Below are 27,819 nucleotides of genomic sequence, written 5' to 3' on the forward strand. Positions count from 1 at the left end.
AGGCTTACATCAGTTTCTTTCTTTGCTCTCTCTTTAACCCGCCTACATGTTTCTCCCCCAACTAACCAGGGTAGATTAAAAAATTTAAAACTAACAGCCGATTCTGTTGCTCAATCAACAATAGTTGAAATAATTAATTTACAATAGTTTTTAATAGGAATCTTGTCTTTTAATCAATTAACAAACCTTTCCTGATCGCTTTAAAATCACCCAAACGACCTCTTACTAAATGACCAGTCCAAATTTTAACAGTATCTTTAATCAAAATTAGTGAATGTTAACCCATAGTCAAAAGACACAAAAATGTAAGACTAACTGAATGATCGAATGTGTTAACTGTGTCCACCTCAACTAACCAATTGACCAGGCAAATGGACTAATCTAAAGGTACGTCATTTTTATCGATAAAATCCTCAAGTAGATAAGCAATTAATGTTTCAACAATATTCTTTCATAATCACTCGTTCTCATCTTCCTCCCAATGTTGACTTCTATCTTGAGCGCATTTTATTCAACATGGGGATGTGGCTCAGTGGTAGAGCGTTCGCTTTGCATGTGAAAGGCCCCGGGTTCGATCCCCGGCATCTCCATTCTTTTTGCATTTTTTGATTGTATTCATTTAGATAACAGCTTTCAGTTGGTTAACTAGTCTATCAACTCAAGTTATCAGATTTTCAACTTACTTTCTTGCTTATAGACTCAAGGATTTTCTTAATTTTCGTTGTCTGCATGCAATATTCATACGATTTTTCCAAATTCTAGGGTTGATCAAGACCATGGTTTCATGTCGCACCTAGAATTTCACACAATTATATAAAACCAAAGGGAAATGGACATGAAAACAATAACGGGTAAGTCGCGGGATTTGCTTCAACTTTGCTTTTTAACGATTATAAAAGCTTTTCTCAATGTTTTTACTTTCACTAAATTTGATTCTGTTTCAGAGATGAATTTCCGTCCGTAATGGTCAACATTGTTTCAAGACTTGGCAATGGGTTTTGTTTTGAGTCCAAATTTTTCAGGTTAATTTGGTGAACAAGTATTTTGGCCAAAACAATGAATCTTGGACACAAAAAAACTCAAAGTAGATTTTGGGTTGAAACATTAGTATCCTTCATCACAGGTTAGGATGCTATTGTTTTAATTATTGGCATTATTCCAAGTAATGGCAGACATGTCGTTGGGTCCTTTATTTATCATCGTTACCTCTTCACTTTTCACTATGATTGGCATTATTATACTTTACAATGTGATGACATTTTTCTTCACCGTTTCCGATACAAGAGATTATATTAATGGTGAATCAATCAACAATCCATTTGAAAGACAAAACCGACGTAATGATGATTCAATGCCACCCTCGCTGGCTGAATATGCAAACCTAGCATTGGATGAAACCCAAGATCGGCAATTAAAGAAAAACAATCAATATTACAGCTGGGCAACTCTGAGATGATCAAAAGACAATTATCTGTATTTCAAGCTCTTGAGACAATTTGTACAACTTATTCTGTAAACTTTAACCCTGTATCCATATAAATTGTACTGTGAAATTAGATCCATCTTGTTAAGACGATTTGCTATTTGTTTAATTCACTCATAAAACTGTTAATATAATACCTCATCGTTGCCTTCATTTTTCAAATGTTATGTTCATCATTAATTTAATTTTAAACCTCAGATGATCCAATCATTATTCTTACAATATTTGGGTTTTCAAAATAATCTTAAACTCAAAGATTAAACAATAATCTTTGCTAAAACTTGACTGTACTCCAGACTCTTGACCCGCTCCTTTCTCGATTCAAACAAATTATAATCTTTAATGATTTGCTGATTTAATGATCTGACAATGTAAATTTTTCGTTAACAATAAGTAATACAAGGTATTCAACTCCTACGTCTATTTCAGTCGAGATACAAAATTATCGATTTTTGGTTTCTTTGGTAACTCTTTGGGTGTGTTAGACTTTTAATCATTTTTTGTTGCCCATGCAAACCATCAAAGAGTAAGACAGTTTACTCTTTGCTTGCCCACCCTTTCATTAAGCTTACATATCCACTCTCACTTTGTCAATATGAAATTAACATTGACAATTGGTGTAATCACCGTTACCTTAATAGTTAACCCGCAATAACATCATAATCATCATCATCATAATCTTTACCACTTTTGTTAACATCATCTTCTTCTTCCTATTATTATTGTCTTCTTATGGTCCGAGTGAAAAGCAATCCTCACACTCAATTCATCAAACTCATGTATTGATTTAATTTGTTGGTTCATTAATTATTTTTACCTTGTTAATTTATTATTAGTCTATGTAACTGTCTTATTTATCTTAACCCATCTCTACTGGTATCTCGTAATGACTATCAACTCTACAAGCTCTCAATTAATTGGCCCTAATAATGTGAGAAAACAAAACAACAAAGTCAATCACTCTGACAATCTATCAATTTCACCAAATCAACCATCAACATCTATAGTATTAACGGTAGCTATGTCAAGTTCAACAACAGTATCACCTTCAATTTTCAGTGTCCGTCACAATCAAAGTCGTTTATTTACCCTTAACAATGGGTCAAGCAACTTTTTTGGAATCAATGACAGAGATATTCCCATACTTATTGGAGCTGCTGCAGGTGAGAATCATTAACATTTTAAAGGCTGTTTAAGTCTTTTACAAACGTTGAAGACTTGATGATTGGTTTAAGATGATTAATCGACCCTTTTATTAATTTCATGTTCAATTTAAGGAGCCATTGGGTTAATCATAATTATATTAGCAGCCATATTAGCGTGGTATTGCTGTCAATATGGAATCCGTCGTCAAAAAAGCTCTTACCGTAAGTGTAAACAAATGAATTGCTGCTTCAAATTTCCAATGTTTATTTGCTATTTGTACTAATTGTTTTTCTCGTTTTATCATTTAGGTTTAGATGAAGAGAATGAAAAATGGGCTTCTTGTTCCAACTTTGGATCTGGAGTTTTCGCCGACAATGATTCTGTCATTTTCACAGGAATAGAGAACATACCAAATCAGTGCGTTAAAGGACATAACATAAGGAGATCATTATCCACTCAAATTCATTTGGTCAATGTAAGTCTGGATTGTCCACTGATTCTGACTCTGTCCTTGGAGTCACTGGTTCGATACTTAATTTCGTCTGGATTTAATCTGAAATTAGAAACACATGCAAAAATGTTATTAGAAGAGACTTGAACATGTGTACAGATGATACAAGTATTTGTTTTTGACAACCTAACCATGATCGATTTTCATGACATTTCAGTTATTATAATCTTTTTTTATAATCTACTTTTTGTAGCCTAACCGTGATAAACAATTTGATTCGATAGCTGCATTGGATACAATTAACCCATCATCCGAACAAGGATATTTAAGCAATGCTGAGGCAACTAATCAACTAAGACAATCTGAATCTGCTAATGTCAATGTTTGCGATACTAACAACAGGTGTAACAACCAGATTAATGATAATCAAGTCAATAATTCTAGCAACAGCAATAATGTAAATTATAATGTTGAAGATGAAGATGAATATAATCTTGATGATAAGTATAGATATAACAGTAAAAGTCAATTGTATAGTGAGGTAGTCAACGCTTACAGTGATATAACCATCGATGGTACTAATTTGAGAACTCGTAGTCTTCCTTGGAAAAAAAATTCAACCGAAGCTGATGAATCAAACAAGCTTGCAAACAATCAGACTAAGGTGATCATTTAAATCTAATCCAAATTTTGCTCTTTTAATTTCGCATGTTTCTTCGCCCAATTTTTTTGTTTACTTATATTGTTATGGAACAGTTGTTTTACATTATTTGTTGTATTTTGTATTTGTTTCAATTTTGCCTCTTTTTGTTTAATTTAATTTTGCACTTTGTATCCTGATTTTGTTTAATTGTTGACTAATGTGCTTTTGTTTTCCTTTTAGCTCAATTTCACCAAAAAGCGAGCCAACCGAATGAGAAATGACAGCGCTGCTGCCATTGCCCTGAACCGGAGCGGGGCAACACCTACCCATTCACCTTATCTCACTAAGGAAACTGATTGTTTAGTTGATAATGATTCATTGATTGCTAATGAAGCTGTTGTGGTCTATGACGAACGAACTGTCCTTTGAACTGGAGGTGATATTATTAACCAAATTATTCCAACTGTGTTACTTAAGATTTAACTCAAAGCATTTCCTATCTCAAAAAATATGATGTAAATGTTAAAACGTTTTGTCGTTGAATGTAGACTAAATTTTTATTTGAGTAAATCAATTTTTTTCCTAGTATTTGAAACAATTAACAAGACTGATGAGAGGAAAGACTCATATTTTTAAGCAATGTACAATTGTAAACTAATAAGATTAAATTATTATTATTATTCAATTTTTTTCTTCAACATCGAATGTAAATACAGTTAATGTCAATGGGTGTAAAAAAGGCAACGATAATTCACATTATAAAATAAATTGTTAAAATAAATCTTTGTGTAAAAAAGGTAACAATTTAGTTATTGTCTTTGGCAATATTATGAGCTAACCAGTTGATATTAGTCTTCCAGCTATTTTTTAAAGCTTCGTCAAATTTTGAACGAAAATGGGCCAAAGCTTCTTCTTGAGTTAAATCCAGAACCAAAGTTTCTCTCAGATAATCTAAATCTTTTACTGATGATAATTCAGGGATTCCAGTGGACAACATCATGGCGAAAAGAGATAAAATGAAATGTCCTTTTTTCCATAGAATGGTAAATGCTTGTTCACAAATTGATTGGAATGGTGCAAAATCGCCTCTTCGACTTCCACCTGCCGTAATAACGTAGACAAAGTCATTTGTCAGAACAAATGGAACTCGTTCTCTTCGGATTCCAAATTTCTCTTTAAATTTTCCCAAAATGTGACCGAAATCAATGTGCAATATTTGTCCGTTTGATTTAATCAGAATATTGTCACTGTGCCGGTCAGCAATTCCTAAAACATATGTAGCCACTGAATAGCCAGCACATGATAAGGTAAACTGACGGATTGCTTTGGTTAATTCAGGTTCGGTTGGATTGTGTGATCGTAACCAATTAAGAAGTGCTGCTTTATTAAAAGCTGATGTGGCTTTCATTGAGCAACTTTTCTGAATTTTGGCCAATGTTTGAGTTGAAGGAACTACTTGAATCAAACCAACACCTCTGTCAGTGGCAATCACTCGATATGGGGTTAATCGTAAATCAAGACCTTCATCTTTCCATAGCTTATCCATTATACGAAACATTTGCAGAGTTAACATGTCTTGTCGAAGATCTGAAAAATAATTTGGAGATAAAAAGCACAAAAGTCCAAATAAGAAATGTTAACTTCAGTTAGACTAAATTGGGTTTTAAAATTAAGTTTACTATTGAAGTTAATGTAAACTGATGAATAAATTATCTAAAGGTTTACTCACCATCACCGTTTTTGAAGATGATAGAGACATCATCAGCTCCTTGGTCAGAATTGTTGAAAACAAGCCAAAGAGGTTTCATTTTACTGTCCATTAATTTACAGTTGTCAACTTTAATTGTTGATAATTTAATTCTTGGATCCAATGGATTGGTAACATCTTTAAGTGACTCTTTGTAATATGATTGTTCCAGAATTTCATGCATTACAGTCATCAAACGTTCCTTTGATTCCTTTCCTCTAGTTGATTCTCTTTTGACAATTTCATTCATATGTTTAAGTTTATTAACTGCTTCCATTTGACGAGATAAATCTTTCATGTGGTCAATTGATCCTCGACAATATGCTTCAAGAAGTAAACCAAAATATGTTGAAACGCTAGGTTCAGCCATTTCTGATCGCAGCAACCAAAACAGCTGGTGGCCTAGCCTTCGATTAACAAGTGCTCTTTCGAGGAGAAACATAGCCAAATCACAGTGAAGGTACGATTCGTATTTCAACGCTTGAACCAACTGTAGTAGGTAAAGTGATAAATCATCATCAGACATTGACTTTAAACAAGAAACAGCATAACTACGAACAGAACAATCAGCATAAGCATAATCAAGTAACTGTAAAGCCATTTCAGGCTCAAGTTTAGGCCATCTATGAAGTAAGCGTAACATGGAGCAGACAGATAGATGGTCAGACCAATCGACACAATTAAGTAAGTATGGTAATGCTGTTGGTAAGTAAAGAGACAAATCTTCACGAAAATACCAAAGAAATTCGCGATCCAATGAGGCCATCTCTGTCAAGGGGTCACGAGAACAAATTGATTTCAATTGTTCCAGATATCGAGAACTCGGAGAATGATCACCTGATTTCCTAGAATCGCTTGAATTAGCAACCGGTGTTGATGCCAAGATTGCTTCCAGCTGAGGATAGAAGATGGCTGATTCAGGATAAGCCGAGTATTTTGGAAAAGTAATTGTCAAACAAGTTGCCTCACCACAAAATGGATTTGGTAAAACAGTGCCCAATGGGTTGAAAGCATTTCCTGATAAATCATCCAAAGATTCTGGGTAAGGCCACATTGGAAGAGTATAGCTTCCCGATTTTAACTGTCCACGATAATCAAACAAAGGTGTATTGGCCCATTTTAAATGATTAGTTGTTATATCACAAGCAATGGTTGATTTAACTAAAAAGAAACCAGAGCCTTTACGCGCACGAACCATGATCTCATAAAGAACCAAACACAGTCTAGTCATCCGGGGTACATCTGACAAGGGTATGTCAAAGGTCAATTGTTCATCCCATTCGACTACATCCATGTTATTATCTTCGTCGGTGGAAGCGTTTACATCTGAAGTTGATAGTGAATGTACAAGAAGTGATCCACCATGAAACAAGCCAGCTGAAACAGCTAATCTGACACCTTCTGTGTGATTCATCCGGATACATTTGTTGATTGTTATTGAAAATTTTTCATTTATATCAAAAGATGATACAGGTTTGGTTTTTTTGCGATAAGTTCCAGTTTGAGTTGAATGTAATGTTGAGCTCCGATGTCGAGGTTCGTTCACAATTTTCTCACTGACTGTTAGAAACGTCATTTGATTTAAACATTGAGAGGGAAAAGAGGAAATACGAATCATACAGAGGATGAAGATACAGATGTAAACAAAAATGTATTGAATATTGTTAATGTTAATAAAGTTTATAATACTTACCATCAATTTCAGAGTTGACAATTATTATAAAAGACGGCTTCAAGTAATTGGCAAGGGATTCACGCACATACTGTTTCAATATGAAATAATAACATCAGGTTTGTTCATCGATGAATCATAGGATATTTGGAACCGTTACATAACAAAGAAACACTTCAAGGAAACCAACTTACTTTGTAACATATTAGAGGATGATTATCAAGAAGATACTCTTCTTGTCCAAATATTTTCAGGCTGTACTTATCTTCCTCGTATTCAGTCTCAAATAGTTCAAGAGTTGCTCTTATTATTTCATCAATTTTAGCTCGATAAAAAATGTTGAGTTCAATGAAATCCTGTCAATTTCAAGAAAAAAGCCAGCAAATTAATTCACAGCTTAAAAATCGCTCCCTGTAGATGAAAGCAAACAAATCTGATTTTTGGGAAAAATTCATTAGAGATGAGATTAAAAATCGATGTCAATCCTAATAATTGATACAATGTACATCCATGATGCAAGAGTCAGAGATATTGCTTCCATTGTTAGATATCACTTGTACAGGAAGAGCCAAACAACAAGTTGAGTTAGGCTTTACTTTTAAGGTTTCATAAATGGCTTAACCAGTTAGATCTAAAAATTTAAACGAGATCTGTTTCGGTAACATCCGTTGATTAATCTAACGGCGATTTAAAAAACAAAATTTTCCTAATTTTTCTGGTAAAGCCTTGTCATCCTCAACTATTTTTATGGTTTATTTACCTTTGATTTTAAACGAATTTGAATGTCGATTGTTTCTTTGGATAGATGATCTTTCAAGTATAACGGTATACCGGGATTTGGTTCTATTCGGACAGGATATTTGTATTTGACTTTATTCATCCAAGACTCTTCTAAGCGTTGTCTAGCAATCTCCTCACATCGATGTTTAACTCGCCAACGAAAATCATTAATTTCTGGATTTTTTAAAGCATCAAACTCATGTAAACCTGCAATAATTGAAATGACAATGTTAAAAATAAGCTAAAATTGAAAAGGTAAAATTACTAATTACCTTTACCAATAAGAGGTCCAATTTGAGCGTTAAGCTGTTTAGACGCTATATTACCTTTCCTTTCAATTAGACGTAAAATTTTCATGAAAGGTTTAACATCAGCAATTGATCGATCTTCATCAACCTCTTCTTGTTCACCAGTTGTAAAGTTAACACAAGTAAAAACATAACTTTGTTTGTCATAAAGAGCTCCATACATTGGTAAATCCGCCGCTAAGTCAAAAATCTCCTGTAATCCAATGAAAATAAAAAGCTTCAGCTGAAGTCACTGGTGTTAAAGCTTAACCGATACTCACCTCTTTTATGTCAAAAAGTTTCGTCTTATTAGAAACTGTTAATGTGGTTATTAACCCATTAGGAATTAAAATGGTTATCTCAATCTCTGGTTCATCATAAGGGGACAACCATTCATTTAAAATATAAGAAGAGTCACCATTTAAACTGAAAGTAGACATTTCAAGTCGAATTGTAAATTCACTTGATTTGTCAAAATGGTGTTTGACAAATGTTCATCTGATTGTCAATTTTACTTCGCTCACTTCATTCAAATCAATAGTCATAATCAAGAGGAAATCAACAAAACAGGAAACTTGACTCTGTATTTCCGTCACCAATCCATTAAACTTAGACCTAAAATTGTACCTATCTTAACATGAATTTATTGCAAACGGAATCTCAGTGTTTATTAAAAATTTTCAAGAACCCAAAACTTTGCCTACAATTGGATGAAAATTGAATGCAAAACCTCGTTATCTTTAGCAGTTTTAATTTTCTCTTTTAATAAATTTATTGTTGGCTTTGATTATTTTTTGAAAGGTAATTGAGATCAGATTAAAAGGGCAATTAACAGTAAAATATTTACTAGCAATTTAAATTGTGACTTTATTTGAACATTTTTTTATTTGCAATTTTTTAACTCTCCCTGTTAGGTAAGGTTACTACTGGCAACCTCATAGCCTGGCTTTCCTTGCATTGAATGTAGAACATTCAATGTAAAATTTAAGAGTTTAGAGTTGAGAGTTTCTTTCTGGTTTCGCTGTAAATTAATTAATTACTATTATATTTAGCTGTTTAATTAATTATCATTTATTCAAAATATTATCAGGTAAGTTTATAACATTCTTAGTCGACTGTTAAACTGTTTCTTGGTTAAAGATTTATTTTAATATTTGACTCTTTCTCTTCACTTGCTTTCTCTCCTCCTCACTTATTTTTTGCTCTTCTCTTTCCGTATCAATAACCATTGCTGGTTTTCTTTGCATTTCTCATTTTCTCATGTTTGATATCTTTTTCATTTATTTTTATTATTAATTTGGATTATTTTTTCTCTTCAATTTATTTTTCTCTATTGCAGTAACATGTCATCCAACAGTTTATATTCACCATTATCCTCCGATGAGGACTGCGATAATACTGGCCAAGATGTTGAGTCCGGTCGTCATATTGATCATGGTTCATCTGTTGTAAAGAGAAAACATTCCTCAAAACATCATAGACATCATAAACATGAGAAGAAAAAACACCGGAAACATAAACACCGTCCTCACTCTTCGGGTGCGATAGAGCGTGGTGATGTCTCTTCATCTTCAAATAAACACAGACGTCATAAAAAGGATAGACATAGGAGTAGAAGGAATGAAGCCGAGGATGATCTCGAAGAGGTTAATGATGACCAATACGACCCAAAACCTAGAATATTGAGCTCGAAGCCTCTTGTACCAGAATATGACGATATCTCGGATACAGATGACATTCAATCTCAATCTTTTGATGACCAAAGAAATGTATACCAGCTTGATTTTATATTTTTTTCGCTCATGTTTTTCTAATTATTTATTATTTTTTTATCTTTTTTCTATAGGATGATGCCGAAGAGGGCGAAGTAGGATGTGATGCCGAGGCAAAATCAGTTGTTAGCTCTGTAAAAGTTCCTGACAGTAAAAAGGGGGACGACCCAGACTCACCTTTATCGCGTATAAGTAGTCAAAGTCCACCGTTGGGTGAAGAAGAAATCAGTCAACCTTCATCACCAGTCCTTTCGAAAGCGGCAGATAAACATTCAACTCGTCCAACTCAAAGTCCTCGATCTAATAAATCAAAAGCTGTCGAAATAACTTCTCCAGCCAAAATTTGGATGGATAAATCTCCTCCTTTTGTTGATAAGCCTAAAAAATCAACTGTTCATCTCTCCCCTATTGATTCCACAGAGACTGATGAATCTAGAATCGATTCAGAAGATAGAAAGAAGAAACCTACTAAAAGACATCAGCTACCTCCTCCTCCTCCGCCACCATCACTAGCATCAGGACCACCATCTCGGTCTAGAACACCTCCTGCAACACCACCTAAAGAGTTTAATAAAAATGATAAGCGTTCGAAAAATCCCAGAGAACCGAGATCTCGGACGCCTCCTCATACTGATGTAAGAAGGAGAAGATCTCCCAGCCCTCATTCTAGTAAACCATGGTCACCACCTCCGCCACCTCCACCTCCGCCTTTATCATCGTCTTCAGCATCATTTAGGCGACGATCTTGGAGTAAGAGTCCACCACCACCATCTTCTGATTCATCTGGTTCTAAACGTCGGAGAGATAGATCTCCAAGCCCTTCTAGACATGTTGATAGAAGTAAAGATCGTGATCGCTCCAAGGAATTTTCAGATAGAGAGAAATCGCCCTCTCGAGTTAAGTATCCTTCAACCACATCGTCTTCTCGCAAATCTTCGCATACTAGGTCACCTCCAAGAGACAAGAGATATTCTGGTAGAGATTTATCTCCTACTCCAAGGAATCGGGAAAAATCTCCCAACAGGAGATCCGAGCCGGCACCAAGAAGTAGTAAAAATTATTCAAGTCGTTCATCTAGAGACCAAGGACGGGGTAGTAAATATTCATCTAATGGACGAGGTAGATCTCGTGATAGATCACCGCATGAACGTGCTAAAGATGTTTCTCCTTATGATAGACCAAGAGACCGTTCACCATATGATCATCCAAGGGATCGTTCTCCTTTCGATAGACCAAGAGAAAGATCTCATGAACGTAATAGAGATCGATCACCTTATGATAGATCCCGAGAAAGGTCACCTTATGATAGATCAAAGGATAGATCTCGTCATAAATCTCCCATCTCCAGTTCTAAGCGGAATGTTTATGATAGGTAACTATTTTTAAAATCTTCAATCATTTTCCTTCATAATTTTTTTGCTAATTTTCAAATGCAATTAGCTTAAATAGCTATTGCTTAGTTATTGAAATTATCTCTAATCATTTTTCTCTTTTATTCTTTAGGGATCGATCTATTTCCCCTGGTCGTCCTAGATCACCTAGATCACCTAGATATCGTAGGACTCCTGTCTCACCCCGCTCTAGAAGAGCTCCCCTCTCCCCTCGATCCCCTCCTTTATCTCCAAGAGCCGGGCGTCCTCATCGGTCTCCAATGTCTGCTCGTTCACCTCATTCACCCAGACCTGGCCGTTCATCAAGACCTGGATCAACATCGCCATCACCACATCGAAGTCGAGATAATTATGATGATGTCCGTTCTCGTCAAGGGCTCTCTTTAGATAATAGATATGCATCAACAAGCTTAGGTGCTGAATTGATGAAGCACTCTAAGTTTAAAAATAAAAAGCCTGGAGAACTTCCTAATGAAATGTCGCCTATGCCACCTATGCCTCCTAAACAGCAGCTTCCAATTTCGTCTCTGCATACACAGCAACTTTCACAACAACCTTTAAACCCTAACTTAATTCATCCCGGAACCATCCTAACAGATCATCCTCATCATCTTCATCAATTAACACAGCCAACATCTCAGTCTCAACAATCATTACCACAACCAATGTTACAGCAACACAATGGCTTTGAAAATATGAGAGCATCTACATTGTCTACATTACCTCCATTACCACTACCAAACATGGTTGGCTCGAAATCATCTCAACGAACAAACGCAGTAAATCAGGCTCATCATACACCAAGCTCACGTTTAACTCAATTACCATTGCCACCAACTTCTGGAAATCCTATTGAGCCAGTTGAAGAGGACCAAAGTAAACCAGTAGTTCGTAAACGACCCCGTGTTATCAGTAAAACATATCCACTAAACCAGGATCAAAATCCTCGTTGTGTTGATGTATTCAATATCATCTCACAAATAGGTGAAGGTACTTATGGTCAAGTTTATAAAGCCCAGGATAAGAAAAATAAGTAAGTTTATTATCTCTATTACTATTATAATTTTATTTTATTGTACTAATGTTTAATTTTTTGATAGGTCTATTGTGGCACTAAAGAAAGTGCGATTAGAAAATGAAAAAGAAGGTTTTCCCATTACAGCGGTAAGTTTTGTTCAGCTGTTAATTGGTACATCTATTATAATTGATTTTTTATTTACTTTTCAGGTTCGTGAAATAAAAATTTTAAGGCAATTGAATCATGAAAACATTGTCAATTTAAAAGAAATTGTGACTGATAAACAAAACGTTTTAGATTTTAAAAAAGATAAAGGTAAGATAAATCTACTTTTTTCTCTATACAGTTGATCATGACTCATTGTCATTCTATTTTCCTATGTTTTGTCTTAAAGGTGCCTTCTATCTTGTTTTTGAATATATGGATCATGATTTAATGGGACTTTTGGAAAGTGGTTTAGTGAATTTTAATGACGCCAATATTGCTCATACAATGAGACAGCTAATTGATGGTCTTCACTATTGTCATAAGAATAATTTTCTGCATAGGGATATAAAATGTTCAAATATTTTAATGAATAATAGGTAATTTCACATTAATTTAAATCATATTTCATTTTCATTTCATAAATTACATTTTTTATTCCATCCAGAGGTCAAATCAAATTAGCTGACTTTGGTTTAGCTCGTCTTTTTAGTGCTGAGGATAAATTACGGCCTTATACAAATAAAGTGATAACTCTTTGGTACAGACCTCCGGAACTGTTACTTGGTGAAGAGAGGTATGGTCCTGCCATTGATGTTTGGAGTTGCGGGTAAGAATCATCATAAATTTGGCTTTTGAATCTATTACAGTATTAATTTTATTCATGAATTTTCATAATCTTTTAGGTGTATTTTAGGAGAACTTTTTACTAAAAAACCAATCTTTCAAGCTAGCAATGAACAAGTTCAATTTGAAAGCATAATTAGAATATGTGGAACTCCAAATTCTCAAACATGGCCTTCCGTAAGTTATCGAAAAAAACTTATAGACATCGGACATGGTTTCATTTGATTTTAACTCTTTTTAGGTTGTTTATCTTCCATTGTGGAATACTTATAATAAGTCTACAAAACCGTACAAAAGATGTTTAAGGGAACGTTTTCATTAGTAAGTAAAAGATAGTTTTTCATGTGGGACTTGTTTGACTTAATTTGTTATTATTTTTCTTCTCTAACAGTATACCTAAAGGAGCTTTAGATTTATTAGACGCCATGCTCTGCCTTGATCCAGCTAAAAGAATAACTGCTGAGGAAGCTTTAAAGTCTGAATGGCTTCAAAACAGCACGATGTCCCCACCAAAGTAAGTTACTTTTTCGACTAACAATAAGAGCGATTTCCAAATGATTGATTATCAAGTATTTGAATTGTCCTTTTTAATATTTACCGAATAAACAATGACATTTCAAAACTTGATTGCTAAAAATTAGCATAGGCTCTTGCATATGTTCTCATGACAAATGTTCCTCTATTACTCACTTGGAATGGAACTGTGATGAATTTGTAAATCATTTACAATGTTTCTTAATTTTCTCTTTTTTCAGTTTACCCCAACATCAAGATTGTCATGAAATGTGGTCTAAACAAAGACGTCGAAAGCAACATCAAACTCAACAGCAAGCATCCCAACCTATTCCTCATCAGCAATCATCTCAAACTTCTCAATCGCATGCATCATTAGCCGCCCAAAGCTCATCTCAACAATCGTCTACATTACCTCAGGCCCAGTCAACAAACTGAGGATGTTTATATGCGAAAATTAATTACATTAATGATAACCTAAAAAATACTATCAGTCCTACCTGACGAAAGGATGATTAACTGAACTTCAATGACAGCAAAGCGAAGACAGAGGTGTCCACACAAATATTTCTATTTAAATCTAACTACAGAAAATATTTATTGACTGGTTATTCAACAGCAATTGTGTTGTAAAAAAACTTTTCGGGTATCGATGATGAGTTTCAGTCAACATATTTTTTTTGATAAACAAGTCTAAAAATTTGAAAATCCAAGTAAGCTTCCATTTGCGCCTTCGGTTCCATTGTTATGTTTTTAGAATTGTTTCCGCTGGAAAATTGTCACCAAGTCAACATCTAATCTGCTTAAGAGTCAACAAAAGACCAGCTCCGGTTCCACTTGAATCACTGTGGAATTTAATTAATAATTCGTTATCTTTGAACTCATAAGTTCCTGATGACCAAGAAGAAAAAAGAAAGAGAAAAAAGATGTGAGAATGAGAATAAGAATATGAATGGAAAAGAGAAAGAAAATTATTTGAATTTATTCATTCATATTCATCTTAAAATTATACTCTATTCTGAATATAAACTTTCTTTACTTGAAAGTTAATCTTTTAGACAGCTTTTTACAGCTAAACCATATTCTTAACCCTCATGTCATCTATGCTAATTTATATATGTCTATATGATCAAAGCATGGAAGATGAAGAGGGCATCAAAAGTGATTATTTGTTTTCAATTACTTTTTGGAAACAAATCAACCATCCAAAGACTGATTAGTTGGTCCGACAAATTGACATTTTTCACACTTAACTTAAACATTTAAAGAAACGAATCAAAACACTATTAAGTGGATTCTTTCATTCTTTTGTTCATTGTTGACACATTCTCGGAACTTCCTAATGTAGTTGATTACCACTAGCACCCAATAACACCCAAAATCGATCTATCGAATCACAAATAAATTATCATCAAAACTGTAAGTTCTTGTTTTCTCTCATATTAATCATTCATGATTTATTATTGACAAAACGTAAAATCAAAGTTAATTTAGTTTTTCTCTCTCTCTCTACTCCATCTCTTCACAAAAGCTAATTAGATTGTCATTAACTATCGTTTTAGATCATAACTTATCACTCGGATTTTAATTTGTTTAATAAACAAACTCTTTCCTTTATAATTCATTTTGAAAGAGTAAACAGTAATATTGAATCATCAGCTGTTTACTTGCTTATAGTTTCCCTGGAAATGCTGTTTGTCTATTGCTAGGCATTCACTCAAGATTCATCGATATATTTAACGATCATCTAAAATTTGATTATAATTTGCAAGAATAATTATTTTTCATCTAAATTGATCGTAAAGTATTTCGATTGTTTTGATTTCTCGCATCTATCCAAGTATATGATTAGATAAATTAACCTTGTATTAGATTTGACTTTTTTTACAATTAGCTCAATAGTATTAGAAAAAAAACAATCTTAATTATATTGTCCGATTTCCTTTTGACATAATCAAATACAATTCAATTTAGATCTTTTCAACTCTTTCCAGCTCTTGATCATGCTCTTTTAAAGCTTGAAATGATCATTACATTTCAATTCCAACTTAATTTTTTTAAGTTTTATGAATGAAGAGAAAAGAAAAGATCAAAATAAGTATTTTTAAGCCTTTCAAGGTTATCCTTAAATCCTTGAAAGATTCAACAATCAAAAAATATATTCTGATATATTTTTAAAGGTTGGGTTGATTATGTCATATTTACCTCAACACTTTAGATAATTTTACAATAACTTATCATAACCATCAATATTATCAAATGCTAGTGAAACTCAATCTTGAAGCATCTTCTCACAATTAGCAAATTAAATTGGCTAACCCTTTCAACCTTGATTTCAGCTTTATTCTATGAAAGAAGTCAATTCTCACGCATTGATGTTAATTGATTAGAGAAATTGTTTTTTCATTGAATGTGAAACAAATCTCGTTTGTTTCCGATTAGAATCTTCACTTCATTCCGATGATACTTACTAACTGAATCAGAGGGTAATTTGCCACAAACTTTGATTCCTTCAATTTCCAAATGATCTTTAACACAATTGGGTGATTCCTCTAAATCAAACAAATTAAATTTAACTTCCAAGGCGCAAACATCATAGGAAGCTTTTCGGACCAGATAACCACAGTCAAGATTATCTTCATATGAACCTGAATCTATTCCTGGGGTTGATATTTGGAATGATGTTCGGTAAAATATTTGTCCTGTGCATGATTCGCCTGTTGATATTAGACGTCTATTGATTGATGAATAACCACAGTTTGCAGTTTCTTGTTGATAGTCAATTCTGAAGCCACCATAATGATCAGTTGAATCAGTTTTAAAGGTTAGATCAATATGAGATTGGTCAGCTGGGAAGTCGATTGTTATCACTTCACCTCGTCGATAGCCACAATAGCGTTTACCGTCAATTGAAAGATGATCGTTTACACAAACTCGTCTTTCCCATGTTCCCACCGAAAAGTCTGAGAACATGATCGTTACTCGGCAAACTGATCTGCTATATTTTTCTATTCGATAAATACAGTTGACGTTTGCTGGATATGGTGCTGGATAATTTCCACTTCTAAAGACTCCTTTCATCGTATTTGATGAATCACAGACGTTGTTGACTTTTTGATCTCTTTGATCTTCTTCAGAAACTGGACGGAAGCACGAATTTCTTATTTGTGTTACTCTTATTTCAAATCCTGGCCTATTAGTTTGTCCATCAGAGATGAAGTTGAGCCGTAAATTATCAGAATTGTACGGAAATCGAAGAACTAGAAAAAAAATTAATGTAATTATTAATTCTGCGTAACTCGTCATCGTTATCAAAGTTATTTTTAACAACCAGTCAATATTTAATTATTTTCTTGACCTTTTCAATTTGGTTTTAATATTTTGACTAATGTTTTTTTTATTCTCTATTCACAGATCAATATTTTTTTGCAACACAAAGTGCTTTTTCGTTTTTTTCCAATACTAAACCTTGATTAAAGGCTTTAAGGATATTATTAACTGTTGAAAACTTACTCTTATCTGGTAGAAGCCACTGACGGCCACAATATTTTTCATTGGTTTGCTCAATTTGTAAATAGTCCGTTCGACAGTCGCTTGTTTTTTCCAAATCCAAATTGAGAAACTGGAGTTTTACTTGGCAAATATCCGGTGATGATCTATGAATTATATATGAACATCGACTGTAGGGTGGATAATCTGATGGATAGTTGGGACTTGTTATAACAGCTAGTTGATTGTTGATCAATTTGTTACACAATTTTGCCTCTGATTGCTCTGAGACAGGTGAAAGTGATTGAGATGTTGGAGGTGGTCTAAGCAATCCTCGCCTTGATGAATACGGATCTGGTATTATTGGTGATGGTGCTGGTGAACCACAAGGAATTTGACTTATCAATATATCAAAACCAGGACTTTCTCTGTAACCATCACTTGAAAAAAACAGCGTGATTGAGCTGTTTAATGTTTGGGGGAAGATGAAACTCTCTGAATAATGTGATGTTTTTAGAATTTTTAATATTTTTTTTGGATTCCAAACAAATGGTGACCGCAAAATTAGAATCAAAAGAAAAGAAAAATCAATCAGCTATTAGAAGATAAACACATTTAAATAACAGTCAATATTGATTGTTTCTCTCTTATTTGGCAAATTTTTTTTTGTGCAGCTGTGATATCATGGATAAATAATCACGTTTGTCCCTCTTTATTTTTAGAGAGACCTAACCTCTAATGTGAAAACCTTAATTCATTTCTAAAAGTAAAAGATTTAACATTAACTGTTTTACTGAGAAAAAAATATGTGAAAAGTGTTAACTTACTTCTTCCCGTTATGTCCCCACACAAACGATCTCCGTCTGGAAGATGCAGGTAATCTTTATTACAAAGGCCATTCTTATCTCGACCCTGTTCCAGCGAGAAACGGATAAAGTCCATTACAAAACCACAAGTGTTTGGAGTTGCTTTTTCAATCGTGTAAACACAATTTTCTTTTGGACCATAATAACCAGGATATCCAGGTGATCTTAGACGATATCTACTTGCGCTTATTCGTTGGTCACATTTATTTCCTAGTCAGCCAGTTCATTAAACCAGTGAAGAGAAAATTAATCAAATCAAAGAAAACAAAAATTAAGGAAAATTTTACAAGACGACAAAAAGCAAACTTTTTTTCATCTATTTTTCACTGCTAAAGCTGATTGAGAAAATTTCAATCAATTAATTTCTCATAATCATGAAAATTATTGAGGAGCACTTAATCATCAAGCATTTCTCATCATCAACTAATCATCGACACATCATTTACTTATATTGACATTCTTGGACCGTCCAAGGAGTTTAATGCTAACTTGATTAATTCAACCTCAATCCAATTTAGCCCCTTAACCTCTTAAACGCATCTTTAATTCTCAACTCTTTTTATCTTCTAGTTGTTTTGTTCATAGAAGATACAAAAAAAGAAAGAAAATATTCTTTCTTTTCATATTATGTAAAATGTATTATATTGTATTTTAAATGTGAATGTATACCTTTTGGAGCTCGATAAATGTCACAAGAATATGGTATTTGACGTATTTGTATGTTAAATCCAGATGCTGATCCTTTGGAATCACTTTTAAATGTAAGGCTCATTGAATCACTGTTTGATGGATAAGTGAACGTTCGCTTATCCTTTCTGTAGCCACAAAGTCGACTTCGATCAGGCAATTCAAGGAAATCAGAAGAACACTCGTGTGATCCCGATTCAGTGTAACCATCTGAAGAAACCGAAAATGAAAGGACTTCCAATTCAACTTGACAAACATTGATTGCAGGTCGACGAATAGTGTAAATACAATGCATATTTGGAGGATAATCAGAGGGCCAAGAAGGAGATCGTATATAGCCATTGAAAGAAGTTATTGTTGTATCACAAGTTTCTGATGGTGAGTCAACTGAATATTGCCTGGATTCACGGTTGGTGTTAGGTGTGGATCTAGGTGGAATCACTGAACCACCAAGAATATCATCAAGAACTCCACATGAATTAGGAACTTGACGTATATGTGCTAAAAATCCTTTTCTTGTGCGCTGATGGTCGCTTCGAAATATTATATTCAATGTATATTCACCATAATTGAAATAAGTGACATCTTGAAGGAAAAAAAAGTGATAATAATCAACCAATATCAGATGGATTAGAAAGTATATTGAAAGCTTTTCAACTCATCCTTAAAGAGTTCTCTTGGAAACTACTGAATTTCAAGCAGTTGAATTAATTTTTTTAAAAACATCATTGATCTCAATCAATTTGAATCCATGACTATTAATTGCTTATTACAAGAGTCTTCCAACATGCAAACATAAAGTATACGTTAAAAGTATAGTGTTCATCAAAAACTAAATTAATTTTCAACTCATTTCAATCAGCCTTTCCTACAATCTGTCCCTTCTGATTCTATTCTTGTCTCTATCAACTCCAATCCGCTTAACTTGTTATTGTTTGTTTCATTAGGCTGATTGAAATAATAATAATGATAATGTTTTTGGTGCCAAAAATATTTAATTAATCTTAAACATAATTGTAAATATTTGTCTCTGCTCTTTTTTTGGATAATCAATGAGATTTTGATAAATTCACCTGTTAATGGTTACATCCACATTCTGGTGAAATAATGTAATAAGATTTTAGTAAATATATTTATACAAAATGTTTTTTGCCTTTTGTCAATAAAATGACTACTTTTGATTACTTGTAAATCAACATTTGCAACATTCATTAATCAATTGCTATATTATATTATAATTGAGAAACAACTTACACTTAGCATCAGCAATTAAGGTTCCACACATTTTTGAACCTGATCCAATATCAAGATAATCTGCATCACAGAGAGGTCTTGTGTCTTCCAAATCAAATTCATTAAGACGAACCTCGATCCGGCAAACATCATGATTGTACCGATGAATTGTGTAGACACAGTAAGTTGAATCAGGATAATTACTTGGATAATTGGGTGATTGTATCCAACCCTCCGATCGGTGAATCTCTGATCCACATGAAGATGAACGTTTGAGTTTAGAACCTAAAAGGTCCGCTGAGTTGGTGGATAATGTTGATGAAAGAGGTTCTGATGAACTTGATGATGATGAAGTCAATGAGGTTCCATTTGTGAGTGGTAAAGCCTGATTAAAAAAGATGTAAACTACAGTTATAAGCAATTAAATTGTAAATATAATCCAAAACCAATGAAATATATTTGTACATTGAAAATTGAAACAAGTAGCCAGTAAATGATGAAATGAAGAGATGTAAAATTATTCATACCAATGGATGTCCTAAATTAAGTTCATATGGAGCTGATAATTGGCAGTTTATTGATGAAAGGTAAATAATTTGACTTAAACAATATAAAATAATGTAAACAAACGTTGAATAACTTTTCATGTTGACAGTGAAAAGCATACAAGATGTTGAATGTCAAATTTTGGATGAAATTTTGTTGTTGCTACTTCCGTTGTCCATTCGTTTAATTGAGAGTTTAATCGTTCCCTGAGACTTTTGAAACTCAGAAAACGTTGTTTTGTCGGTTGAAAGATGATGAAAAAGATGAATGAGCTAAATGAAGAGGAAGAGTGAGCCCTAGAGATTGAATGGAGAAACGAATGATTAGAAGGAAAAGAGTAATGAAAAAATTCAAGGCTATCTTAAGCTACCAAGCGTGAAATCTTTTTTTTATTTCTTGAATTCTATTCTTATAAAAAGGGAAAAATGTAATTCAAACAGAAAAACTGTACAATTTGATAGTAAATAGGGGAGAGAGAGAGAGAGAAAGTGAGAAAGAAATAGAAAAGGTAAGATGCAGAAATGGGAGAGATACAAATCAAAATTATATGTTATGTTTGAAACCATCTAATTCAGATTATACATAAACATGGGATCTATTGCTTCGAGTAACTCCTTTTTACACTAATTCAACTCCTAGCCATTCCCTCCTTCTTTCACCAACACATTTGTCCATGGGTTCAGCTTTTAACTTTATACAATGGTAATGGTTAAATGGCAGATAGGAAATATCAATTGGTTGATTGTAACTTTATCGTACAGAATTTTCCTTTATCCAACGATAGTGATAGCCAACACTTGTATAAATTCCTGGAAATCCCGACATTGCACATTTATAGCCATATGTAACGATCCCAATTTGCATTGTTTTTGAATAGTGTTTGATAGTCATTGGTCCACCCGAGTCACCCTTATAAAAATAAAATGTAGACAATAAAACAGTTAGTGATTGACTCAAAAACACAATAAATACAAGAAGAATATAATTTGAATTGAACAAAGACACAAAATATGCTATTGATTCTTGATATTTAAACAATCGAGATACAAATCAACACCACGACTATTATTAAAAACAAAGAAACATATTTTATGCTTTACTTTACAAGTTTACTGCATAAGGAATGGAAATATTTCAACTTACCGAGCAAGCATCTTTACCTCCTTGAGGGTAACCCGCGCAAATAAATTCATCTGTTAATCCAAACGGAAAGTGTTTTCGAAACCTCGCGTAGATAGGGCCACATTCATTTGCACTGATTAAAGGAACGGTTATTTCTTGTAAGACTCTGGAAGCTAAAAAGAAATAAAAAAAGACTATTAACCTATGACTCAAGTTTCTTACCTCTTCTTTTGTTAAGCTTTACATTGGAGCCTGTTGATAATGTCATTCCTAGATGACACTTTCGTCACAGACTTTGCAAGACTTATCAATTTTTCAATTTTTGACTTTATAATGGAATGAAGTATAAATGTTTAAATACTTACGATTAGACCTGTTACCAAAACCGATTACTGTTGCTTTTTGTGTCTTCAACATTGAATCACCAATAAAACCATTCGATAAACATACAGGGTTTACCCTCCAATCAAATCTTAACGGACTATCCAAGATGACTAAGGCAATGTCATTGTAAACTAATGGTTGACGGTAGTCTGGGTGGATTATTAATCGATATATTTGGAGTCTACGTCCTTGATTTAAGTAAATGGATCCTACTGTAAGTGTGTAATCAACTGGTTCCCTTTATTCAGTGATTCAAACATAAGACCAAAGTAAGTCGTCATTTATTTATCAAAATTTTACCTTTACCATCTTTTTGTTAGCATATAAAAACTTGGGATATTTACCTGGAGAATGTGAAACAATGAGCTGATGTTAAAACAGATCGTCGATTGATTATTGTTGCTCCACAAATTGGCCTGTTTTTATACCAAAGAGCAGCCATCCATGGATGAGTACCATCTCGTGCGGCCAAATAAGTCAAAGCTTGAATAAGCAATTGCCCCTGATCGTTAGGGTCTCCTGGAGCATTTATAACATCCAAGATATCTCTATTGGCAATTCTGATTCCACACTCAAAGTCAGTTGCAAATGGCCCATCTCCAAGCCAACTATTGTCTGCTCGAAAAACATTATACCTCGATGATGGCAACTCATCACAACAAACTGTCAAATATTGCGTAGATAACTCGCAAACATCAAAGCTGACCTTATTACGGTAAAATTGTCCACACTCTTCCTGGCGATAACATTTACCTCGTCGACCATTTGATTGGATACAATCAGGTGCTGAAATGTCAGTCAATTGACCGCGGAACTGTCCAGAGACCAGAATCGTATCAAAAATGTTCAACGTAATGGTGAACATAACAAAAAGGGAAAATGTTGACATTGATTTCAAGGTAAACATTGACTTTATAACTGTTGTTGAAATTTTTGGTAATTTTATTATTCACAATCTATAGGGTTGAGAGATAGCTCATCGATATAATAAATATGGCATAAAAACAAATTGTGTTTAATGATGACCGAGCCAATTATCCCATTGTCTTTGCTATTTCATTAAATCAATCAGTTCCACTGATTTATAATTCATAAATTTTGCTACCATTCAAATAATGGATACATTTGAATGCGCTATACTCCAACAATTATCAAAATTGACCGGAAACATAGTTGTTTCAGTTATTTGAAATTACAACTGAATAGATAAAGTATTGCTTCAGATTAACAAGATACTGTGAAACAAGCGAAAAAAGGATCAACAAAATTTTACTTGATTACTAGTCTTGATCAAAACCATTGAAATAAAGGTTTTGTGAGGTTTTATAAATTATTATTAATATTAATGTTTTATCTTCTCTTTCATAGTTTGTACAATTGAGCAAGTTGATGGTGGATGCTTTGTTTATCAAATTGTTTCACTTTGTTGGCAACAGAATTGTAATTTATACTGGATTTAGGCTTCAAGTTGAACTCAAGATAAAGGATAAAGATTATGGTTACGATTCAAGTCACCCTTCAAGTAGCAAGTCTTGGTTAAATTAAAGATGAAATGGATTACCGTTGCTTCAAATTTAATTGTTCAACATGGACTTTCAAGAATTTTATCGATTGAAAGCAAAGAATTTTTCTCCACTGATTTGATCTGATAAGCTGTTGAGTGATGAGACTAAAGAGTCAACCGATTAACATGGCATAATTTGTTTTCCTTGGACCATCATGTTAAAGAGATTAAACTGTAACTTGAAATCTGGAAACGGGTAAACAAGGCGAATGGAAAAAGATGCAAATTGGTGAAAGATTTGATGATAAGCACTGTTAACCCATCAGCATCTTGGTGCTTGTTTACATATTTACAGACTTGTTTTCATCATTCACAGTGACTGCTGGTTAATAATCTGGAAAGATGGAAAGATTAACTCAAGTCTATTTTGTCTCTACAAACTTACCATGAAAGATGAAACTCTTTTCCCTCAAGGTGTTATCCTTTTTTTCATCTAACCCTATTTTTGGCAGTTCAATTAGCATACCATTTAAGTAACCTTTCATCCCAATGCCAATCCCAAGACGCTTCAACATCTAACCATCAAAAGCTATCATCTTCAACATTAACTCCTGATTAGTGGTCAAAACCTCATATTCACTTAAACCTTTTCATCTGTAAATTGTTCAGTAGGACAGCGGAAAAAATTCAGTTATTGAATACCAATGACTGTTCAACACTTCATCTGTTACAATCTCATCAATTGTTTAGACTTTGAAACAACGAGTAATCTTAATCAACTCTCAATGCAAAAGAGTCAATGATTGTTGAAATTAGTCAACGAGTTTCGAGGACGTGTGAAATACAAACACAAAACCATCGAAGGTTGAACTCAGTTGGTATTATTCAAGTTTTTTGGATTCTCTGGATTTGGAGGAATTGATGGAACTGTAAATTTACATTTACAATCTCTATTTAAGGTAATGTTGAAAGAATCCTCTTTTTCCCAGTTTAATTGCGGACTACAATGTTTGTTAACAATTAATTTTCACTCTTTCTGTTTACTAGATTAACATCTCTATTGGTCATTATAATCATCCTTTTGGTGCCCTTCTCAATAGTGCTTCTGATGTCGTATTTTACATCGAGGTTGATAATTGTTCAATGTTTTTTCCGAGGTCCTTCATTTCACTCATTCAAGTCTCATTCACTTGATTACCAAGTTAATTGTAATTCTTGTTGTGTTTTAACAATTGAACTTCCTTCTTCGTTGTTTTTCAACTCATTTTAAACATTTTTTCATCTTCTCCTTGCCTCTGGCTTTCGCTTTACTCTGAATCCTGCAAGATCAGCATTCTTTACTTTTGGTCACTTCAATTTACTTTTCCCTTTAGTTGCTCAACAAAACTTGACCATTGACCTAACCAGTTGACCATAGTAACTTGAAAACAAAAGTGTCTCTCTGTTTGTCGGCCCAACACACCAAGGGGTTAACCTTGAAACAATCAATCTGATTCAGAAGAAATATTTTACTTTCTTTTTTCTTCTTCTCTGGTTTCCTTTCCTCCTTTTATTTCAATAACTTTTGTCTATAAATAATCTAACCTTTCCTTTTTGTACAATTTCAGACTTTCAATTGAGATTCCAGAAATATCATTATCATCTTTTATCATCGTCATCGTCCTCAGCATCATTTCCCTATTAGCAACATGTTTTCAAGTATTAAATTGTATTCAAATTTATTCTCGCCATTCACTTTAACATCTCAATCATGGCTTCATAAAACTCAGTTCATTTTCATTTATTATTTACATTTTTACACATTTAATATACAATCAAGAGTCAATTGTATTTTAATTTTGTTACATTTCTTATTAACTATTTATTTCATTGTGAAAATTGTTGCCCATAATTCAACATGATAATTAACTGTTTTCATTTTCATCTTTCATCATTTCATAGGTTAATCACAATGAGTATAAATAATTCAAAGCTTTTATATGGATCGTTGACTAAGATAATTAATGCAACTATTAAAGAGACATTAGCTGTTAAAACTGATGATTTAATAAAAAATTCAATTCCTATTCCAATTTAGTGAGCTGTGAGTATTTAAATACGATTTTTTATGAAAAACGTTGAAATCAAAATCGACTGCAAATCTTATCAAATAAGAGCTGCTTTTTCAGATCAATTCATGTTTAGATTTGTAAATTTTAATATATTATCCTTTCGTTTTTCAGGTAAAATTCAGGATGATTCAAATTTCCAATCTAGAAGGAAATGGTTGCATTTCATTTGTTCATTTAATACTGGAGCATAATCACATGGAAGACATTTCGCTACAGAGAATGTGTAAACCTATAGAAATGCTGATGTATCTAAGCTCTATGGGTTGGCTGGAAATATTATTATTATTATGTGGTTTAGGATGAGGATGCCAAGAAAGAGAAGCAGAAAGAAACATCTTAACATCTAACAAGGAAGACTGAGGGATCAAACATAGAGATTAAGCCTTCTGTGCAGAAGCTATTGGCTTAAAGTCAAAGCATAAGCTCATCCTCCTACCTATTAGCTTCTTAACCCTCATTGTAGTCATCTAACTCGACTAGTTCAATATCTTCAATTAAAATGGTTAAGGCATCAAGTTGAACATAAAGTAAACTGTAACGACAAGTAATTGTAAACTGTAATTCTTTCAATCTAATCATGCAATTTCCATCAATCAACTGGCCTGATTTGTTGTCCTTTTATTATCCATCTAAATGTTCCTGTTTTTATTGTCCATATTTCAGTTCTCAACTTGAATTGAATGATAAAAATCCATTGTCATCAACATCATCTAATCAAACTTGTGAAAACATTAATAAATCAAAGCACCGTTTGGATTACAGTCGACTAGCTCAATCCATAATTGAAGAAAGTTCATCCAAAGAGTCAACAAAATCTAATCATTTAACCCAATCTCGTCAATTGCTATCATCAACAAATCACCAAAATCTAGTCCCGTCTTCTTGCTCATCTTCATCATCGCCATCCATTTCACTTTTATCTTCAATAAACCTGCCATCTTCAACTCCTTCATCCCTATCTTCACCAACATCATCAAACCTAGTCAATCCATCAATACTAACTTCATCTTTACTGACAGGATGGTTCAATAGATCAGATTGTCGTTCATCAAGTCAACGATCCTCCTATTCTCGACCAAAGAAACAATTCATTTGCAAGTATTGTAACCGTCATTTCACCAAATCATACAATTTAATGATTCACGAAAGGACTCATACAGACGAAAGGCCCTACAAATGTAACATTTGTGACAAAGCGTTCAGACGACAAGATCATCTCAGAGATCACAAGTAAGCTCAATTACTTTCAATTTATGTTTAACATATAGAAATGAATGATTAATCTGTATCAATCAATCTGTACAAAATTCAATATTTGACTTTATCCATTGTAAAAATTGTCTTTTAAATATAAAATTTACACAAAACCTTTCTTAAATCAACAATTGAAATGATTACATTTGATGAGTTGAATGAGTAAAGGTACGAATTATATTAGCAAACCTTTTGTGATAAAGCTAATTCAATGTTTACCATTGTCTTGAGTCCATATTAATGTCTATTACCTTCACTTTGAAAAATTAACTTTTTACTAATTGTACTAATTTTGATGCTAATGGCAATGTTATTTAGTTATCTTACCAATGACGAAGTTTGTGCAATAACATCACAATGAACAAATTCATTTAATGTTCTCATTTTTTCTGTTTATTGCTTACATTCAAATAAATTGTCGTCATCTTCATCTGAATTCCTTGAAGTTGCTAACCTCTTTTGTTTCTTTAATTAACCAGGTATATTCACTTGAAGGACAAACCGTTTAAATGTGACGAATGTGGTAAAGGCTTTTGTCAAAATCGGACTCTGGCTGTTCACAAAATCGCTCATCTTGAATCAACTCGAGGTCGAAAGGCTTCGCTCAAATAACAGTGATAATTATTTGGCAAATTATCTCAACTACCTCATAAATTATTAACCATCAACGGAAACATTGACTTGGCTCATCATTGAAAACATTCAACAGTTAATTAATGTGTTATCACCAGCATTTCTCTACTTGCTATTTTAGTCAATAATTTTAGTCAACTTTCATTTTTAATAATCTGATTAAAGTTACATTACATTTTTTCACTTGTTAGTTAAATCCCATTTATTCAACGTAAAATGAATTTGCCTGTAAATTCTTAATTTAACTGTTGATAGA

General features: G+C 33.3%; 6 protein-coding genes, 1 long non-coding RNA gene and 1 other non-coding gene across 14 annotated transcripts; 5 read left to right on the forward strand and 3 right to left on the reverse strand.

Moving 5' to 3' along the window:
- The first annotated feature begins 32 nt into the window (after nt 1-32).
- Nucleotides 33-1,900, forward strand: LOC149094839 (uncharacterized). Its single transcript, XR_016200890.1, has 3 exons — nt 33-387; nt 763-851; nt 945-1,900. It is a non-coding gene; the product is annotated as an uncharacterized LOC149094839 (long non-coding RNA).
- TRNAA-UGC (transfer RNA alanine (anticodon UGC)) lies at nt 519-590 on the forward strand. The gene has a single exon. It is a non-coding gene; the product is annotated as a tRNA-Ala (tRNA).
- Nucleotides 1,901-2,002: 102 nt separating the features above from the next.
- Nucleotides 2,003-4,408, forward strand: LOC107364435 (uncharacterized). The gene is made up of 5 exons (XM_025161333.2): nt 2,003-2,646; nt 2,761-2,850; nt 2,938-3,104; nt 3,334-3,744; nt 3,964-4,408. The coding sequence occupies exons 1-5, from the start codon at nt 2,370-2,372 to the stop codon at nt 4,150-4,152; spliced, it is 1,134 nt and encodes a 377-aa protein (XP_025017101.2). The 5' UTR covers nt 2,003-2,369; the 3' UTR covers nt 4,153-4,408.
- On the reverse strand, nt 4,379-8,747 carry Pi3K92E (phosphatidylinositol 3-kinase 92E). 2 transcript variants are annotated; one of them, XM_025161332.2, is made up of 8 exons: nt 8,491-8,747; nt 8,195-8,423; nt 7,903-8,129; nt 7,337-7,498; nt 7,164-7,233; nt 6,440-7,030; nt 5,453-6,382; nt 4,379-5,310 (listed from the first exon to the last, which is right to left on the reverse strand). In XM_025161332.2, the coding sequence occupies exons 1-8, from the start codon at nt 8,647-8,649 to the stop codon at nt 4,529-4,531; spliced, it is 3,150 nt and encodes a 1,049-aa protein (XP_025017100.2). In that variant the 5' UTR covers nt 8,650-8,747; the 3' UTR covers nt 4,379-4,528. The 2 variants fall into 2 exon arrangements, with proteins under 2 accessions (XP_025017100.2, XP_015787259.2); XM_015931773.3 differs by having other exon boundaries at nt 5,453-7,030; nt 8,491-8,746.
- Nucleotides 8,748-9,183: 436 nt separating this feature from the next.
- On the forward strand, nt 9,184-19,968 carry LOC107364438 (uncharacterized). 4 transcript variants are annotated; one of them, XR_001569149.3, is made up of 13 exons: nt 9,184-9,299; nt 9,549-9,978; nt 10,056-11,353; nt 11,485-12,405; nt 12,473-12,536; nt 12,600-12,705; nt 12,785-12,974; nt 13,043-13,204; nt 13,281-13,398; nt 13,463-13,542; nt 13,613-13,735; nt 13,977-14,286; nt 17,149-19,968. XR_001569149.3 is itself a non-coding variant. In XM_015931780.3 (12 exons), exons 2-12 carry the CDS (start codon nt 9,553-9,555, stop codon nt 14,170-14,172), a joined length of 3,684 nt encoding a protein of 1,227 aa, XP_015787266.1. In that variant the 5' UTR covers nt 9,184-9,299; nt 9,549-9,552; the 3' UTR covers nt 14,173-14,442. The 4 variants fall into 4 exon arrangements, 2 of the variants coding, with proteins under 2 accessions (XP_015787266.1, XP_089126185.1); XR_016200889.1 differs by having other exon boundaries at nt 9,549-9,855; XM_015931780.3 differs by lacking the exon at nt 17,149-19,968 and having other exon boundaries at nt 13,977-14,442.
- On the reverse strand, nt 14,316-20,973 carry LOC107364439 (tolloid-like protein 1). Its single transcript, XM_015931781.3, has 7 exons — nt 20,537-20,973; nt 20,031-20,394; nt 18,759-19,361; nt 18,051-18,299; nt 17,248-17,718; nt 16,206-16,994; nt 14,316-14,625 (listed from the first exon to the last, which is right to left on the reverse strand). Exons 1-7 carry the CDS (start codon nt 20,672-20,674, stop codon nt 14,522-14,524), a joined length of 2,718 nt encoding a protein of 905 aa, XP_015787267.2. The 5' UTR covers nt 20,675-20,973; the 3' UTR covers nt 14,316-14,521.
- On the reverse strand, nt 20,917-23,367 carry LOC107364440 (trypsin-1-like). Its single transcript, XM_025161356.2, has 4 exons — nt 22,406-23,367; nt 22,043-22,299; nt 21,699-21,850; nt 20,917-21,464 (listed from the first exon to the last, which is right to left on the reverse strand). The coding sequence occupies exons 1-4, from the start codon at nt 22,966-22,968 to the stop codon at nt 21,306-21,308; spliced, it is 1,131 nt and encodes a 376-aa protein (XP_025017124.2). The 5' UTR covers nt 22,969-23,367; the 3' UTR covers nt 20,917-21,305.
- On the forward strand, nt 22,820-27,746 carry LOC107364441 (uncharacterized). 3 transcript variants are annotated; one of them, XM_025161354.2, is made up of 6 exons: nt 22,820-22,960; nt 23,430-24,524; nt 24,613-24,773; nt 25,507-25,648; nt 25,788-26,906; nt 27,410-27,746. In XM_025161354.2, the coding sequence occupies exons 5-6, from the start codon at nt 26,254-26,256 to the stop codon at nt 27,540-27,542; spliced, it is 786 nt and encodes a 261-aa protein (XP_025017122.2). In that variant the 5' UTR covers nt 22,820-22,960; nt 23,430-24,524; nt 24,613-24,773; nt 25,507-25,648; nt 25,788-26,253; the 3' UTR covers nt 27,543-27,746. The 3 variants fall into 3 exon arrangements, with proteins under 3 accessions (XP_025017122.2, XP_025017121.2, XP_015787270.2); XM_025161353.2 differs by having other exon boundaries at nt 24,613-24,693; XM_015931784.3 differs by lacking the exon at nt 24,613-24,773.
- Nucleotides 27,747-27,819: the final 73 nt, after the last annotated feature.

This window comes from Tetranychus urticae, chromosome 1 (assembly GCF_039701765.1).
Source record: "Tetranychus urticae isolate SD_2017Ah chromosome 1, NJAU_TeUrti_SD_1.0, whole genome shotgun sequence".
In the NCBI taxonomy this organism is placed as follows: domain Eukaryota; kingdom Metazoa; phylum Arthropoda; class Arachnida; order Trombidiformes; family Tetranychidae; genus Tetranychus; species Tetranychus urticae.